A 19,410-nucleotide genomic window follows, 5' to 3' on the forward strand; every position below is an offset into this window, starting at 1 on the left:
GAAGTAAATTAATTCTATATTCATTAGCATTATGAAAATATACAGACTTTTTAACCCTACCCTCAAACTTTTTAGATATGATTTTTTTATACATCCACATACCTCTGCCAACGTTATGCCCATACTTCATTAGGCATAGCAGTAATCCTGTCTACTCCCCAAAAAATAGAAGATAATGCGAGAATGTGGGTCTTAAAAGTCAGCGTTTTTTCTCTTGCACTGCAGCATTTGCATGTACCCAAGGCCTTTATCCTAATGCTATGTAAGAATCGTTTCTTGGGGATGCCTTTCTACGTAAGTTAGTGCCGGTTCAGTAAAGTCAGATTCCTTGCAAAAAAGGAGACACGATCCCCTTGAGTTCAGGATAACCCATTTCAAACTGGGTTTACTCTGTGACTCTCCTGGTGTTTGGCATTACTGAAGTGCCTCCCAAGCATTCTCCCAGGAAAGCAAGTCACTAATGTGCTAGGAATTAGGATATCGTGTTAACCATTTTCCAGCATTTTCTTCCATATTTAAGATAGAACAACTAGCTAAAAACAAACAAACAAATCTACCCTAATTCCAAAAGCTAAGATTTCTGCCACAACATTCACATTGCTACACTGCAATATACATCACATTTTCTAGTCTTATTTCCTTGTTTAGATTTAACACTATTGTATTACCTTTCTTTTTGGTTTTCAAAACTGTGGCATACTATAAAAGATTCTGGATGTGCAGTAAAAAAAGAGGGAACGAGGTAGAAACCCTAGCCTTTGGAATTTCCTGACTTTGATACTTATTTGCAGTTTTGATATTATACTAACGCCAGCTTCCCAACACACAGATGTAATTTGCATTGTACAAATGCACACAGACATGGCATTTATCATACGCATATCGACACACTGATACACTTTGATTTCTACTCCAAACTATGTTAGGCTTCCCTATGCTAAACATAAACTAAGCAGGAAGGTCAGCTGAAGGAAGAGAAAGCTCACTTCACAGCAGTTTCTTCCCTTGCCCTTTAAAACCTGACGTTATTTGGATGAGTAGGAACTCTTTCTTAGGAGGCTTTTGTATAGTGTTTATCATAAAGAAAGCACGTATTAAAACTTCACAATACAGAACTTTGATGTATATCTGAAGGAGGGCTTTATGCTCACTTTGTCTGTAAACAACTTCATATTCCTAGAAGTGCAAAGCTAATACCACAAAAAGATCCCCTCTATAAAACAAAAGACAACATTTGGTTGTCTACCTTAGTCCAGACTTCTTGTTTCCTTCTAAAATCAACAAGAAATGAAAAGGTAATGTGGGCCTTCATAGCAACACTGCCAGTGGTTCTTCATAACTATCAAATATGCCCCTAGACCTTCAGTGGCTCATCTGTATCAGTGATCACTTTTCTCACATGAACAGTTCTAACTAACGTGGCAAACATCTGTATGAGGGACTTTTGCAATCCCTCACAATCTCGCTGTAGGGAATGTGAAATAAATGAAAGCTGGGATGGTATGACCCCTAGCTTTGCTGGAACAGTGGGCAACCAATCGGAAAAAAAAAATCCACCCCTGTTATCACACGTACTTTTAAATGTACAAAGGCACATAATGGCCAAAAGACTTCTACAGTTGTCTTATCTGTTAAGGGATAGCATCCCACACGACATTGGCATGGCAAACAACATGAGGCTGAGAGCACTGAGGAACAGATCCTGCACAAGGTGACTATTCCCTGCCACAAAGCTCTCTGTTGGGTTTTTCTGGCAAAACGAAGTGTCTTACAGAGTGTTCTCTCCCTGTCACCACCACACTCCTGCACTGTGCTGAAAACTGCCGGCATGTGCAAAGAGCACCAGAATTCCCCAGTCACAGGGTGCTTCAGAGAGGAACGGCACAGAGTTACCTTCTGGTTTCAGGAACTGCCCTTTCACTGGCACGTTTAATAATCTTTCTGGATGTACAGTTTGTGTGTTCAGATAAGAAGCTTTCACTTTAATGTATAATTTATGTATCAGAGGAAAAAATGTGCTCTGACAAATTAGTCTTCTCAAAAAACAAGAGTTCAACTATTGGGGAAGGAGGGGATACATCTTGCAGTACACTCCTTGAGAGAGTTTAAATACTGTATGCCAGAAATTATCCTCTTTGAGCTTCGCTGACCTTTGATCTGAAGAACTCATTGGCCTTGCTGCTCCAGGGAATTATCCTTTGAAATCAGTTGCTCATTTTGGAGCTCAGATGAAATGGGGCAATCTGGTGATCTCATCCTGATGTCAAGTTTCATTCAGCAAAGAAAAATGAAATCTAAATGAGGAAACTTTAAAGGGGAATATGGAGGTATTAAAATAATATTTATGAGTGATCAAATAATGTGTCTGTGCATATATTCTCTGAACATTTAAAAATACATACTGGAGTATGACTGTTTTGTCTGGGAAGAGAAGGATAAGTGTTTGGTATCTTGTTTCTATACTTAGTTTTGACTATTGACATGCGCTCAGTTTCATGAAGGATACAAACACATGCTGAACCTACTTATAAATAAAATGAGAATGTCTGCTTGGGACAGTTAAAACTGGCAGCCTGTAAACAGAGATCCACCAGTGAGCCACATGCCAAGGTTCAGATATATTCACAATGTGAACTTCCTTTCAGCTCTGCCAATGATATTAAAGTAGCCCAGACAAGATAGTTATCTCAAAGGAGTGGGGAGAATTAATAGATTTGTGTTTCCAAAGTCTAGGGCATCAGAAATAGGTCCACGTACAATACATCATCTGTGTAAAAATACTTACTTACCTCCCCACTCAGATAACAAGTCCTGACAAAGAGAACGTGCTATATAGACAAATACAGAGAAACCTACCCTTGTTGTGGGAATCCACAACTGGAGGGGGAAAAAAAGTATATTTATTGCTTCTCATGGGAATAACCATATGCTCTCAAAACCAATGTTCTCTAACAGAATGTTTCATGAATTGAAATACTGCATATGTTTTCTTTATGATGTTCTCTTTTCTTGTTCATTATTAATGGTCTTGTATTCACTTCTATAACCTTAAGACACTATAAAAATGCGTCTGGACAATATTTGAAATTGGAAAGACAATAAAGGAAAAATATTAACTTGGAAAAATTGTGAAATACCATTCTTTCATGAAAAACAAACTGACTGGCTTAAGTGTACTAGCAGATGTTTCTCTCTAAGATTGTTAATTACTACCACCCAATTGCTCATAATTGAGGTGGGGGAGGAAGACAGGGAGAGAATGAACACCAGTTTAAAGGTATTAAGACTCATCCCTGAAGAATTAAGGTTTTTTTCAGCGGTTTATTCATTCCTAAGAAAAGAAGGGGGTAATAATTCCAACTGCTCCTTAAGAATCACCAAAAAACCCCCCGAAATGAGGTAAAACCAATCGCTGTGCTGTGTGTATTGAATGAGCATAGAATACTAAGCTTCAGACAGCCAAACCATTCTTCACTCATCTCCATCCTGCATCTGAGAATAAGGGGGAGAAAAAACAGCCAAAATACAGCTCCAGTCAGATGGAAAAGTGACTGTTTAAACTTTCACCCTCACTCAGGTGGTTTGTCATTTCAGATTTCTTAAAGCCTCATTCAAGCAAAGCACCATGTTCTTTAACAAATTCTCTTCCTTCTCAACATAAGGACAGTTTCACTCTATTTTTCAACTGTACTTAGCATTTTAGCCAGATGGATTAAGAGGATCTTGTGGCCAGAAACAAAAAAGGATGCAACTCTGATGAAAGTTCAGGTCTAAGTTACAGCTACCAAGTTCAAATTTGCACAGCAGTTAGGAGAACTCGGGCTAAAGATCACAGGGCCTTGACTCAGAAAGCAGAACTATGGGAGAAGCTAAGCAATTCCACAGTGATAAATTATGACTGGACATTACCAGTGACTATTAGCTTAACATCAGGGTCATTACTGTGCAATTTTTGAGAGAAAGCAGAGTAAAGGTGGTAAAATTGGAGAATTGACAAAAATGCCACCTATGAAAGTCAGCATCTGGCATACATGAAACCAAATTCTTTGAAGTGAAATATTATTAGCCTTCCCCTCAAGTCAGATAGGCTGGATTCCACAACAATTCCTTAAAGCTACTACCAGAAACAAAGGAACAGAATTATCTGTACGTGGGGAAAAACAACAAACCACACACTAGAACCTGAGACTTGTGGGGAAGTAGGATAAAAGGAAAATTTAAAAATGCACAGATGTATCAAGACAAGGAGATGAAATCATAAGCACTTCTTAGAAGCTCAAATTGAACTTCGGTAGCACTATTTGACTGGTGGAATTGAGCATCAAAGAGCTGGTCCAAGCGAGCTCAGTAGTAAAACTCCTACTGATGTCAGTCAATAGGGTAAGAGTTTCACTTCCAATTTACACATCTAGCAGACGCAGCAGAACTTAAAGTCAGAGACTATGAGGACCAAAGAGATAGAAAGAGAATTAAATGGTTGTTTTTCCTGGAGTCTCTGATGTCCAAATTATCTGGTTCTGTCAACATTTTTTTCATTGCAAATCAGGTTTGACATGCATAACTGACATTCTTCACTGACTGCACGACAACCACCAGAGCAATAACTATATTTGAAAGTCCAAACTGAGAAGTTGTCCTTTAATTAACAATTACATTCACATTCAGATTTCACTTTTAAATTCTCCTGAAGGCCACGGATTAAGAAATATCACCCCCATTAAGCACACAGTTTGGTTTTATTCCACAGAGTTGATTGAAATATATCCCCAACAAAGATAACTCTGCTTGAGCAAAGGCCCTCATCTCCAGCAGCAAATGAACATAGACAGAATAGGACCAGGAAGGGAGTAACATTCCTGTTCCACAGCCACCAGAAGAAGCACAGAGAAAAACAGGCTCATCCTGGGTCAGTGCCAAAAGCGTGTATTCAACTTTCTCTGGCTGAAAGCTGAAGCTGATGAATTAGACACACCCTTCAAAACAACAAAGATCAAGCTGCCTTCCCTGAAACTTACTGTAGGGAAATTAATTGTCCATTTTAAGTCTGGTGGGACAAGTCATAACCAATTTAGCTAGAGCTGTACTAGTAGTACTTTGCACTAGTCTGGGATGGGTATTTCAACCTGAAAATATGGAGAGCAGTCTTTTTCTTCTATTTCACTATTTCCTGTTGATGGTCACAACACAAATTAAAGGCTCAATGGCACACCATGAAGTAGAAAAAAAAAGATTCAAGGTGTCTCAAGACCTACTGCCAGCACCCAACAGTTAGGCACAGAACAGAGGGGTAATGACTCAGACCATGTGATGGCCTGCAAAAAAACACCATCAAAAGCAGACAACCAAAGTATGTTTTAATCATTCAGGCATCAGATAATGATTCTAACTGACAAGTCACCACTAGGACATTTGGGAACTGCTAAACTGAAATTCACTCAAATGTTCAGACATTTTCTCTCCTGAATAAAAAGTAGTCAAACTCTCAGGTCTGTGCAACACCACGTCCCTTAAAACTTCAATTCCTTTTGCCAACCCCAATAATTTGACACATGTAAGTAAGAGTATTTCCAAGCCTTGATACAGAACCACAGGTTTCTGTCTAGGTCTGGTGTCTTTTTTTTTGGCTGCTGGGTTGGGGGAAAAATTTTTTACTATCTCCTTACCAAAAAAAGTTTTGTACTAAAGATGCATATACAAGGGACAATACGGTCTCTCTCTGCTAGCTTGGGTGTAACTCATACATGCTTAAACACTAAACCTAGATTTCTCACACTCTCTCTGGAGTGAGTTTGCTGAAGGGAGGGAGTTTGTTGAATTTTGCCAGATTATGATTCCCTTTTCCAATTAGTTCCCCAACTGGCTGTATTTCATCAACAGCAACTGCCAGATTAAATGCCTTACTTGACCATCTTCACCCAATACACTTTGATGTTCAGTTCTCAAGCTTCAAAATACCTTTTGGATGAAGATCAGACAGCACTAAACAGAATTACTAATTAATTAAGCAAAGTTAAATTTTAAACACTGTTTGTTGTGCTAGCCAAAAGCCTGAACAGAACAGTCTTTTTTTTTCCCCTTCCTCATCAGAGATCAAAGAAGATCATTTCTCCCTCCCCTCCCCTATCTTAAAAAAAAAAAAAAAAGGGGAAGGGGGGGACTAGAAGGAGAGAATCTCCATAAGTTTTGCTCAGAATAGTTCAGGATGATACCTGTAGCAGCAAGATTTGTGTTTGATCAGCGGGCATATCAAAAGCCTCATTAACAAAATGCAATCTGCTATCATTATCTGTATCATTTAATATGGGTAAGTACTTCTTAAGTGAAAACTGTCACTGTCATATGGACCACTTACCATTTTCTAATCGCATTATGTGTTTCTAGAGCTCTGAATGGGCCTGAGAAGTGTTGAAGTCTGTTGCTCAACAGTGACAGATGGGGACACCAACTCATTTGTAACTTAAAGCAAAAGAAGACAGACCTCTCTTCTCTAAAGATGGCCATACACTGATTTTGGTTAGTAACTGGTAACAATTTTGCTTTTTAAAAATTCCTTCTCAGTGTAAGTTGCAGATATGCATGTTCACACAGGATTTTCTGTCTTAAATTTCCTTTGTCTCTTTGGATTTCTTTCCCCTGAGATTCACAAGAGAAGAAAAAGAAGAAAAAAAACTCAACCACTACATAACCCTTTATTCAAATGAAGACTGAGTAGGTAATGTTATTAATAATGTAGGCTTTGATATCAACTCACTCCCATCTAACTTAGATGTTCAATGGGAAAATCATGTTTCCACCACCTTTGCTATGGTAACAGGGCCTCTAAAGGTATCTGAACTGTAAGATTCATTTAATCAGAATTGCTTCCCATGAGGAAGAATGTCACTCTGGCCCCTACAAAGCTAGCCTTTTATAGAGAGCAATGTTGTGGACCTGTACTGTAATGTTATTTTGGCTGTGATCAATCAGTTGCATATCTGACAACTCTCTCACAGTTAATACTCAGTAGCAGGTTCTGTGTTCCCAGCCTCAGAGCCCTACATCTTACTCAGAGAGGTGGGAGGAAGGGAAATTGATCCACAACACAAATGAAAAGCAATATAGTGACTAATAGTCCAGCATACACATGTGTGTGCACAAGCATATGTCTCTTTTCCTTTTCATATTTATACATGGTTGTACGGTACTACGGTGATACATCACAAACTGAAAAACATGCAGAGAAATAAAATTCATCAAGGCTTGACCCCACCACCTTATTTAAAGACTAGAGAGCACACAGGATCTCATCACAAGAAATCACAGAGTGATTTGGGTTGGAAGGGACCTTAAAGATCATCCAGTTCCAACCCCCCTGCCATGGGCAGGGACACCTTCCACTAGACCAGGTTGCTCAAAGCCCCGTCCAACCTGGCCTTGAACACTGCCAGGGAGGGGGCAGCCACAGCTTCTCTGGGCAACCTGTGCCAGTGTCTCACCATCCTCCCAGTGAAGAACAACTTCCTTACATTTAATCTAAACCTAGCCTCTTTCAGTTAAAAGCCATGATTTCCACAGAGCAAATGCAGGTAACTGCTCACCATTATTAATAATTATACTACAGCCTAAAGACCACAATCTGAGATGGAAGCCCACTGTGCTATGTACTGCTCAAAACGTGGAAGATGAGACACTTTGGAGCATCCCTCCTTTACAGTAGGATCCAGCCCTTCCTACTGCTCTAGAGAGCCCATGTGTTTCACAGCTGAAGTCAGCTTCCCATACCCTTTGGTGCAAAATGCTGTAATATCCTCCTAGACAGTGTCACTGTGAATTTGCATTCAAATGTAGTGTCTTGAAATGTTGGTGGCAATCACTACTGGCTAGTGGGGCCTGGACAGCCACCCCTCCAGGGGCACAGGTGGCCTAGACCAGGGCAGGCGGGGGGTGCTCAGTGCAGCTCCCAGAGGGTCCTGCAGCAGGAACAGAGAACGCCCTCCCCTGAACACCAATTTGCCAAGAATATCCTTCCATACCTGGATGGCTCCACTCTCTGTAAAGGCCCATTAAAATAATTTAAAAAAAAAAAAAAAAAAAAGGTCTGCAGCTTCATGCCTCCAAATGCTTAAGAGGGACTATAACTTCTTCTTAAATAAATCTTTTGCACACAGAGTTCAGGGCTGCCTTGGCTCCCCTCGGCCACTGCCCCACTGGCGCGGAGTCCTGCACACAGCCCCAGCTGCAAGGTACAGCAAAGCTCTCTGCTCCTCCAGAGCCCTGTGAAAATTCCTCGGGTAGCAGCTCTTTTACTTCTGGATATTTTGTTTTACAACTACTATTCCTTCCCTCTCTTTGTTACCTTTACAGTTTTAAATCCTTTTTGGTACAAGGATGGGCACTTTGTATGACATATTTTACTGGTGAAAGGACCTGGATTGCTGGATCAGATTTTTAAAGCAAGAAAAGCCTGATTACTGGTATTTTTAATTTTTTGGTAGGCTGGGGGTTGGGACTTTCCATCTAACAAGAGCAGCTGGACTCCAAGCTCTTTCAAGAGCAGAAATGTTGCTTCAGGTTCATTTCCACAGCCCCATAGTGCTGCATTTATTATTTGCTTTTACTCACAAACTAGTTGTGGTTACAAAAAAAAATCCTCTTCCAAACAAATGACATTTTATCTTTTTCTCCACAGGAGAATAAGGTTGACTGCTACTTGTGCTTTGAGGTTTGGATATGATTGAGATGAAACATCTGTTAAGAAAAAAGGTGTGGGGGGGACTTTTTTCTGCTAAAAATATCATGCCTTTTTTTTTTTTTCCACCAAACTTGAAACATGTGATGAAATTCAACTTTTAAAATATAACCCTGGAGCTACTTGAAACTATAAAAGTCTCCTCAGTATCTGAGGCAAGTCAGAATTTCCACTGTTCAAGCTGGGCTTTTATGAAGAGCAGACTTTAGAAAAAGCTGTAATCTGTCTAGGTAACAAAGGGCACTTGTTCTGCCTGGTGAGGTAAAACTTTGGGTTTCTGTAGCTACTGCAGCAGAAGTGGAGTTGAAGCACACAAAAGCACCCTGACTGATACACACTTTGAATTTGGAACAGCAACTGGCAAAAGCAATATGCTTTTCACTGAAATTGCCTCTATAAGTCTGCATGTACACGCTTGTGTATTTGTAAGGTTCAGCAGGATGACAGGCTGTTGTGTCTAAACTATCCAGCCCGAAGGTTCAGGCATCTGTCTAGCTTTACATCTATCTAGCCATCTATATAAAGCAATGGCTCCTAAGTTTGATCCCAGAAATGCAAGAACTATTTAATCCTGTCATAAACTGTATCCTCACATGAGACACTCTGGGATAGGGATTTCAAACCCTACGGGCAGGAGAGAAGGGCCTTACAGGAGCATGCACATGGGATCTTAACAAAAGCCTATTGCAGAAAGCTCCCAAAAACCCAGCAAAGGGAGCACTCTGAAACTGGGTTGCCTGGCTGTGTCAAGGTCAAGTCAAACACAAGAGAACTGGCAACTTTAGGAATATTCGGGAGTTGCAGCAGGACATATTGCCTATTAAATGCAGTATTCAAGGTTTCTAAAAATGAATGTAATGTTTCATGTAAAGGCAAGGGATTTGAAACAAATATATTGTCTTCTGAAATAGCAAGGGCCAAACTGCTTTCAATTACAAGAGCACAAAACTGGAATAATTCCACGAACACCAGCATGAGAGTATTATCTGACCCCAAATCTTTGCCTGGAAATATGCTCTAGTTTCACATGGGTAAAAAAAGAGAGTCAGTCACAAGAGAGTCAGAGAAGAATGGCATTTTGACTCACTTTTCAAAAACATGTTTAATAAAACCTCCACGAACTGTGGTCAAAGCTACAAGAAAAATAACTGGTAATAATCGTTGCTGGGAAATTAAAAGTAGAAAAGAACCTTTGTTCTTCAAGTAGAATAAATGAAACCACTGGTATTCATCATGTTTCCAGAGAGATTGTTTTCAAACTCCTGACTTGTTCCCATATTTCATTCTTTGTTCTTGGTGGTGGATGTCCTGGGGCAAAGTTCAAGTACATTTTTATACCGCTGCACATGTACAGTAATGCAGCTTTATCTCTGTACCATACACACTAGATCAGCTGCCTCTCACAGATATGCCCAAGTCCATCAGTTTGCCAATGTCTATCTGATGGTAGACCCTGCCTCCCAGATTAGCTGAGGCAGGGGCGTGGGACATACAGACAGATGTGGCTAGCTGGAACCCAGCCATCCCGGGTTGGTGTTGACAGGCGTACCCACGCAGTGGGCAGCCGGAGCAGCGCTGTGCACCAGCTCGCATTCCTGTGCGCTCAGTGCGATTGTTACCCAGCCTAAGCTAGATGAACAGCTCACCCAGATATGCCTACACATGCTACAGTTCCTTCCTCCTCTGAATCACAACCTTGACAGCCCAAGGGAAACACTAGTGACCAAAACTGACTTGGTGAGTCCCAAGCCCAGCCCTTGGTGAGGCCCAGCCCTTTCAAACCTCATGCACAGAGTATGAGCCTCATATCACTGGCACCCATTTCTCGCCCCACTACATGGTAGCTTTCCTTGAGCTTCACCCACTGATGTGAACAACCACTTGGGTGCCCACGGTCTGCTGCCTCAGCTCTGCCATGATGCTTCGCTCACTTTTGGGATGTGGAAGGCAAATGCAAGAGCCCTCCTGCCTTTGATGAGAACTCCCTAAGCTACATCCTTTTGCCCTTTGACTCTCCTGGTTCCCACATGCACCCGGATGGTCTGGCTCTCGCATGTTACAAGAGAAGCAGCTTGAGAGATTTGCAGACAGGTTTTTCAACAGCTATACCCACAGGTGACTTTTTGCCTCCTATCTATCAAACTAGTTCACAAGTACCCCAGAGCTGGGAGTAAATGAATATTCTTATTGTTAATTGATTCTTTTTTTAATGACCACTCAGAAACAGCATTAGCTTCTCTGTGAAAAAAGGAAAAGTTGCCAGTCTTAGGTAGAGGTAAAGAGTATGGAAAACCAATATTGTTATAAATACCAAGATGCATATAATATTATTTTAAAGCTTTCCATGTTTAACATGTTCACTAAGAATCAATTCTGCTTTCCTGAGGTGCTTGTTCACTTCCCTTTTCATTACCTGGGTTTTCTACTGAAATATTTTTTATACATTACACACAATTAAATTAATACTAACATTTGGCTTTCTTCAGCCACCATAAAGAATTGAGAACACTTGTAAGTTTGGAAGGTTTTCTTGTGTTCTATACTTTAAAACCCTTTCTCTGTCATATTGTAAGGGACAGAAATGGACGCAGGAAATCCCAGGCTCTGTTAGCAGCTTTGCTATTATGTCCCTGAACCAAATATTCAACTTGCTTGTGTTCAGGAATAACAACTCTCCAGCAGTGTAGAATGATCTGAATACAGAAATCAGTTTGAAACTATTACTTACAGCAGGTATGATCTTCCCAGTCTAATGGAGAAGATGAGTAACTCAGAACAAAACTCTTAAAACCATAGACAAAACACATCATCTATGAAAAACTCTTAGGCAGCTGGTAGGAGCTGGTGGGTTGTTAAAGAGAGCAATACCCTACATGCAGGGGGAACAAGCACGGCACAGGCAGCAGAGCACATACCCTCTGCACAGCAGTGGCTCAGTGTGAGGAGGAAAGCTCACCCTCCAAGGTGACTTAACAGCCCACTTTTCACTGCCTTTCTGTGCTCTGCTTGCCAACATGGGTGGGAGCTGTTAGACACTGTAAAGGTCCATTTGGAAACACCTGGAGACCACTAACTCATTACATACAGGCCATGGACAACCATTGGATGGCAACAGTCTTTCATCACTACTGACCTGGCTGCACTTGAAACAGCAGCTCTAGAAGTAAAAGCTTCTGATCCAAATACCAACCCCCCTCAACTGGAACAGCTAATGTTAAGAAACACTTGTACAATTTTATATTTTTTTAAATATTTTTTTTTAAAGTGCCTTATGCCATAAGATTTTCCTCCCACTCATGGCAAAGAGCCTACCTGCTTCTTATAATTTCCTGGATCTGTGCATGACCACAGGAAAACTTCTGCTAATCCTACCAGTCTCATGTTCTTTGGTGACTTTTATTCTAACTGCCAAACTAAGCAGTTTTCTCTTGGCACTCTCCACTGCTCTTTCCCCCCCCCACCCCCCTCATGTTCTTTGGTCCGCCTTCCAATTCACAGTAACTAGCTTATCAGCTTCCAGCCTAGGCAGGGACTAGCTGTTTGTCAGATAATGGTGGCTGGTGCCAGTGGGTCACCCTGAAGCTGAAGATATTTTTCAGAGTAGTTTCATGTCATATTGAGTAGTAGGAAAGAGTACAGCAGAAACCTCTTGACAGACGAAAAAAATACAGCCAGTGAGCAAGTGATCACATAGCATATACTCATGTATAGCAAATCTATGGTAAGTGCGTAGGATTAGCAACAAGTCATTAAAACGCTGAGTTCCCATACAACATCCCAGAAAGCCCACCACAAGAGCACTTTTAAGGTAGAATTATTAAGCCTCTGTTTGCAGTGTCAATAACGAATAGGTATTTGGTTTAAGAACATGACAGAGAAAGGACCTTCATTTGTTGCACCAAGTCTGCATCAACTAGATAGGTAATAACAACAGTGCTGAGATAAAGCAACTTTGTTTGTGTGCAAGATGCAATCTATGTCTTTTCTATAAATACACTGGAATGTCATGTATGTAATACATAGAAAATTATTTAAACCTTAGAAAATAAATTAAATAACCATCATAAGTGAACGCATAACTTGAAAGAAGCATGCAGTTTGAAATAACTGCCTGATGTTATCCATTCATAGCTCAGCCTAGCGCAATACATGAATTTATTACAGCTAAGAGATTTAAAAAGTATAGCAAAAAGTGTCTCACATGCAAATGGATGGTTAGCTAAAACTAGTTAAAATACTTGTTCAAGTTTTCCTTTGCTGACAAGTATAGAAACAATTTGAGCCCAAGTACCGTTCCTTGTCACCCTTCCTCTGAGTTGACAGCCCAACAGATATTCTTCCAGTTACCAATTTTAGAAACAACTTTAGGAACTAAAGTCTTCACTGAATTTTTCCTGAACGGAGAGACAGAAGAGAGGGAATGATCCTGCAATGCATGAGAGCAGCCTTTCTCCAGGGTGCTGTGAGGGAGGCACGCTTCACCCCATGCCCTCCCCTGCACCTGCAGCCCCAGGACGGGGGAAGCACCGGCACCTCGGCAGCACTTGCGTGGAAGCCAGCGTGCTCTCTTCTCTGGGCTGGTCGGGACATGTATGGTGGGGGAAGCGTGTGCAGCTGGGAGGGGTCTGGGAAGGTTGGCAGCGTTGGGCATAAAATCAGAAGCCTTAAACCACTGGTTCATTTTTTACTATTGGTTCCTTGTTTCCTTATCAGTTCTTATTAAAGTAAAAAATAACAACACAGCTCTTAGTGGTGGAACTCTTTTAACCCACCTCAGCTCCCACTTGACCACAGATTCCCTGGATGCTGGGTGGAGGAAGAGGTGAAGGACTGAGTGGACATACTAGTAACATCTTGAAAAACATATAATAATATTAAGAATATAATGAATTATTTTTCTGCTTTGCTGAATACAGCATGCCTTACTTGCAGCTTTAGAAATTCCATAATGTCTTGTAAATGTGTGAAAAGTGCTACAAGTAGCTCTTTTACAGATATGACAGATCTTTTTCAGCAACAACATGTGCTTTGAACTCTGCTGGAGGGCTCTCTAATATTTATGGGCAAGAAGATGGCCTGAATAATTTCGTCATTTCTGGTACCAGATGAGGCACCATCTTACACCTAGGGATTTGGATACATCTGGTTTGGGAAACATATCAAAAAATGGGTTTGTTGACAGGTCAAGCTCTGTCCCTGCTTTCAGCAGGACTTTGGATATCATGTTCAGATAAGGCACCAGGAAGGCCTGGATCTTCTCCAGTTTTCTGTTGAGAGAATAATAATCAAGACATCACCCTCAACTGACAAATGAAACAGGGAACAGATTGTTATCAGCATAAGAGACAGCTCCTCTGACAGGTACAGGACTAGATTGATCTCACAGAGATGCAAGACTTCTGGTTAGTAGAGACACTTAAATCATACTTTTCAGGAGAACAGTGACATGAGAAATCACATTATCACATAACTTAATTGGGGTGATAGGTTAGGTGTCTCCTGAGCTTAAGAACTTCACCTTGAACTCCAAAAGGCAGCTAAAGTAGACAGGTATATCCCACTGGGCTCTAAAGAGCTTGCATTGAGACAAGCAGGAAATTGCCTCTTTTCCACAATCAGTCTGTGTCAGAGGGAGATTTTCCTGCTTCTGGTTCAGATGTCACAAGCAGGGAGAAGACAGGCTGCTCTGAAAAGCTTCTAAATGTTCAAGTGATAAGATGGAGAAACTCCAGTTCACTTCATAAAGACATGGAGTGGTCAAGATAAGAAAGCTCTCCTGATCTACTATGTCTGTGCTAGTTTTTGTGACTTCTTCCAGAGCCACCATCAGATCAGTCATCCAGTTCTAGCGACCTACTATTCTATCTAGGGACAAGGAAGAGAAAATGCAAACTCTTTTATCCTAGACATGAAGAGTGATGAAGCACATGCTTCCTGTGCAGAAACGTCTGGACAAGAAAGTTCAAGCACGAGAAGCTTGTGGACAGCCACAGCAGATTGCACAAGTACTCTAAGTTAGGCAAGTAGAAGTCTGAAATGCAGTGGGAAAGCACTACTAAACTTGGAATGAAAGTTGCAAATGAATCCATTACAGAACGTATATCCATCATGCCCAATTGTTGAGTTATTAATGAAACAAGAAGAAAGAAGAGACTGAGGTTTTCATTGGTGTCTCTTATCTAAGGAAATCACTGACCACGTAAGAGAAAATAAAAAAATTTCAATTTAGTGACTTGCTGAGCAGCAAAATCAAAGGCAGGTGCTGGATATAATAGACAATACTGGTCAAACTGTTTCTTTCTGCACAGCACTCAGTAAACAGTCGCCACTATTGAGTTCTAACCTCTTGTCATGCAGCAACATTGAGTCAACAATCCGCTCTCATGGCTTAATGCTTTTGATGTTTACTTTGTTCTTTCTATAGTTCAAAAGAAAGAACTAATGCACCAGTCCTCTTACCAAATACAATCTTAATCCCAGAATCCCGAGCCTTTTGCTGTTGGCCAGTTAAGTCTGTTAAGACGAAAGGATTTGATCAAGCTTTACATAACAACACAGAAGTTAAATCCAGCAAAGAGAGTTCTTTTTATCTGTACTGCTCAGACGGCTAAGAGGGGGGAAAAAAGAGAGGGAGGAAAAAAAAAAGGTAATGAACTTGGCTATGTAAAACAAAATAAGGAATTCAATTATTTCTTATTGCCACTTTGTCTTTTCAGTGAGAGTCTTCTAAAGAACTCAGATTCATTCTCCAGTAAAGTCTCTGAGTGTGAAGGCTATAACTTTCCCCTAACCCAGAAGAACTGTGGCACCTGCTGTGCTTTTTTGCAAATCTGAGAAATGTTTCTTTTTCATTTTTTTTCATCTCTACCGTGTATTTATGAAGACAGAATATAGTTCATTGCTTAGACACTTGCCTGGTACTTAGTAGAGCTGGGTTCAAGTCTTTGTTTTGCCATTCATGTCCTTTGTGAGCTTAGCCCAACCAACCATGTTTCAGTGTGTTACAGCTCGTCTCTGAAACTAGTTATCAGTGATGTTGATGTTATCTGATGATACATGAATGTATAATCATGCAACATGTATGTTACACCAGCACATATGTAAAGATTGTGAGATAGCAAAATAAAGGTAGAACAACTATTTTAGATGGAAAGATTAATTTACTTTCTAGAATATTAATTACATTTTCACACAAAAGATTTCTTTGCAGAAAAGAACTACAACGTGGTCATCTTGTACCAAAGCCACACAAGCTGTGCCCTAACAAAGGTCTCAAATCATGTTTCAGCTTCACTTTATGCTAATATCACAATTTTATGCTAGTACTATCACAATCATCCAAAAATATTATGCCAGTAAAAAGTATGAAGTTATACAAAAAGGGCAAAACCATTCTGCTTTAACACACTGCTTCTAATATCTGTTAATTATAAGAAGGTATTCGATATCCCATTTGAGAGGGAAGTGAGTAACAGTGTCCACAGCATAGAAAGCATGGCCTGGAGGTCTGAGAGCAGAAGGGATGAGGACCAAGCCTCAGCAATCTGCATGTGTTTGCCTGAGCACTGGGAGGGAACAGTTACCTGCCTTCCAACTGGAAAGATACCACAGAACAGCTCTTCCCTGGTGACAGCACATGAAGAAAGAACGACCTGCTGGTATCTAAATCTCGTCTCCACTACTCAGCTACTTCATAAGAAGTTTGCTATGCAAGACAATACTACGCAACAAAGGAAGAAATAATTAGAGGCAAGGAAAGGTAGAATGAGACTCAGAAAAATGAAATTATTCACCTCACTGACATATAATATCCCGTATTAAGTAAATTCTCCTATAATTCTGAAAATTAAAAAGCCACCCCTTATTATATTTATGTCCTACTATGAGCAGAAAGGAAAATCTATGGTGAATTTAAATACTGAGACACTTTTAACAAACAGTGACTCCATCACCTCAAGTATATCTTGCTTTTGTGTGTAACAGTATCCGAGAAACACCAGCTGAAATTGAGCTCCTATACAGGCACATACAAGGGAATATTCTTTGTAAACTACAGACATGACAGAAACATGGGATTCAAGAAACACAGTATATTAACACATTTCACAGGTAAGGAACTGGAAGACAGACATTCTTAACATAGAGAATCTTTCAAGTTCTGTTTAGACAGAAGTGTCTACCACCAGAAACAGATGACTGGATTATAAAATGACAGAAATTTCCAAGTTAAGCCTGACACGGTTCATTGCTCTAAATAAGTTGGGCATATTGTTTCCACTAACCTATAATGTAAATCTAACACATAGCCCATGCAACCACTTGTTAAACTAGTTTCCCAGAGAGTTTCTGAAGTCTCATTTCCTTTTTTTAAAGAATGAGCAACTATGTCCTCAAATTAATCTCTTCCGTTCACCAACCCCCACCTGCCCAACTGAAGTTCAAGGTACCTCAGATGTGTTCTTTGGCACACAGAATACAGTGTCCATACTCAAGATTCCCAAAGGCCCTTCCCACCACAACAGCGATTCCATCTCCACTGCAAGGAGAGGCCTGATCATAGAGGAAGAGATGAGATGAGCCTTGGAAAGAAGTTATCTGAGGCAATAATGATTCCATTCATATTCAAGAGAAATGTATTGAGTAAGAGTCTCTGGACTTTATTAGAAATTAATGCAGGAGTTTCTAAGTCTGGTTTGTGTAACACAGAAGGGTGTGCAGCACATCACAAAACCCAGCGCTAACATTTTCAGTGATCGCATTTACCACCTCTGCTGGGGACAGTGATATTTACTACTGCTACCAATGCCAAGAGAAGTACCCGGAAAAAAGTTGAGACACCTTGAATTAAAACACTTGGTCCCTATGATACAACCGGATGACTTTTCTCAATACTAGGAGGACAGTGGTAAGAGATAGAGAAATACTACCTTATTCCCATCTTAACAGTTTTGCCAGGCAAACGACACATCAGTTTATCAAGAACTGCATTCTCATACATGCATTCTCACACTGTCTTGTTCACTGACTTACTCCGATATCCCTTAATATTAGCCAAGAAATTTTGTTCTTTAAATACCTTCTAGATGAAAGTGTTCATCACCAATTGTGTCTCTGTAGCCTTCCCCAGATAAATCCTGTTTAAAAAAAACAAAAATTAATGACAAATATACTATATACAAAGTGTTGAGGCGTTAAGAATATGTATTTATTATCACCAGGATTAATTTAAAATGAGAGCACAAAGTTCTTTTCCAGGGAAGAAGTCAATCACTTTATTAGTGCTAGTCAATGCATTTGGTGCTATTTTACAATGCTCTGGACATACTTTAGGACAAAAATTTAATGGAGATTAATAGATTGTACAGGGGAAAGAAAAAAGAAGTGTTCATATTCTAATCCTTTTACAAAGTAGATTAGTATTTAGCATTTCAACGTTCTGTCAATCAAGCAAGATAAAAAACTCCAAATGGAAATGATAAAGGAGAAATAAGCCCTTCACTACCCACAGAGGAATGTTATCACTTGGTTCCACCAACAAACAGAAAACTTTCATATGCCAGAGGTCACCCAAGAAAAGCAGATACCAGACTCTAAAGAGCTGCCTGATCCTTCAGTCCCGAAATTAATGAAATTTTGTCAGCCCCAGTATGTCTACAGCAATACAGAAGCAGATGCCATAGATATGCAGATGATCTTATCTCAGACCCAAAAAACATTTCTCTAATGGTGATGAAGTAGTAATAAAGGGCATCAGTGGGATTTGGAGATAATCCCCCTCACAAAGACCCTGAAGAGCATTCCTACTCTCTTATTAGCAGACCCTTCCAGCTCCATCCCCCCACCCCAGCTAAACCATAAGCAATGAAAGCTATCCTCATGTGTTGCCTTCTCCCACTCATTCCGCAGGCTCTAGCATCACCGTAACGTCACTGACCCTACGTTATAGTCTGGCTCCCTAGATTCTCCACAAACATTCTCTGCCACTGATAAATGGTTACAGTGATAAAGAAGGATATGATCCTAAAAAGCTGGTGTGCTGCACTCAGGGCCGTTCTAACTTTACCTGCAAAAACACACCAGGAACACATAGCCAGCATTCTTAGCATCAACTTGTGAACTGGAAGTTGACAGTACAGAGCTTTTACCACACCATAAGAATACCGGAATAACCTGTGAAAACTTATGTCTGGTTGCATTCATTAGCTTTATTGTTAAGTAATTTTATCACGATAAAAGCAGTTCACCTCTTTTTCTTGAAAAACCTGACAGGTTCTTTTCTGCCTACCACATGCCCAAATGTTATTCTTTGAGATTAGTTACCAGAAAGTAACTAAGCCACAAAAGCATATCTTAGGAATTCTTCAGCGTCAATTTCTGCAGCAGCATTTTAAAAATAAGATTTCAAAACCACTACCGGATAGCTAGCCCAGAGATCCTGAAAATATTGTTCTGTTCATGAGCAGCTACCCTGAAACAAAGTTAGAACTCACAGGCCAAATTGCTCTGAGAAATGCTGGCAACCTGGCCCGGAATGCCAGGGTTCTGCGCAGCACAATGTTGCTATAAAAGCTGTCATTCTGAGTTTAGCTTTTTTGTTTCCTTGAGTTTTTGTTCCAGTAAAAAAGGTCTCTTCTTTTGAGCATGCGCTGATTAGTATCAATCATTACCTTAAAAATTATTGA

At 40.3% G+C, this 19,410-nt stretch overlaps 1 protein-coding gene across 1 annotated transcript in view; it reads right to left on the bottom strand.

Annotated features, from left to right (window-relative positions):
• Positions 1–19,410, bottom strand: part of NKD1 (NKD inhibitor of WNT signaling pathway 1) — a 114,583-nt gene that overhangs the window by 26,644 nt on the left and 68,529 nt on the right. The window contains exon 4 of the mRNA XM_074881783.1: positions 17,805–17,862. Coding sequence (XP_074737884.1) covers positions 17,805–17,862 — 58 coding nt within the window. The remainder of the gene's footprint in view (positions 1–17,804; positions 17,863–19,410) is intronic.

The sequence above is a fragment of the Strix uralensis genome, chromosome 12 (genome assembly GCF_047716275.1).
Source record: "Strix uralensis isolate ZFMK-TIS-50842 chromosome 12, bStrUra1, whole genome shotgun sequence".
NCBI lineage: Eukaryota > Metazoa > Chordata > Aves > Strigiformes > Strigidae > Strix > Strix uralensis.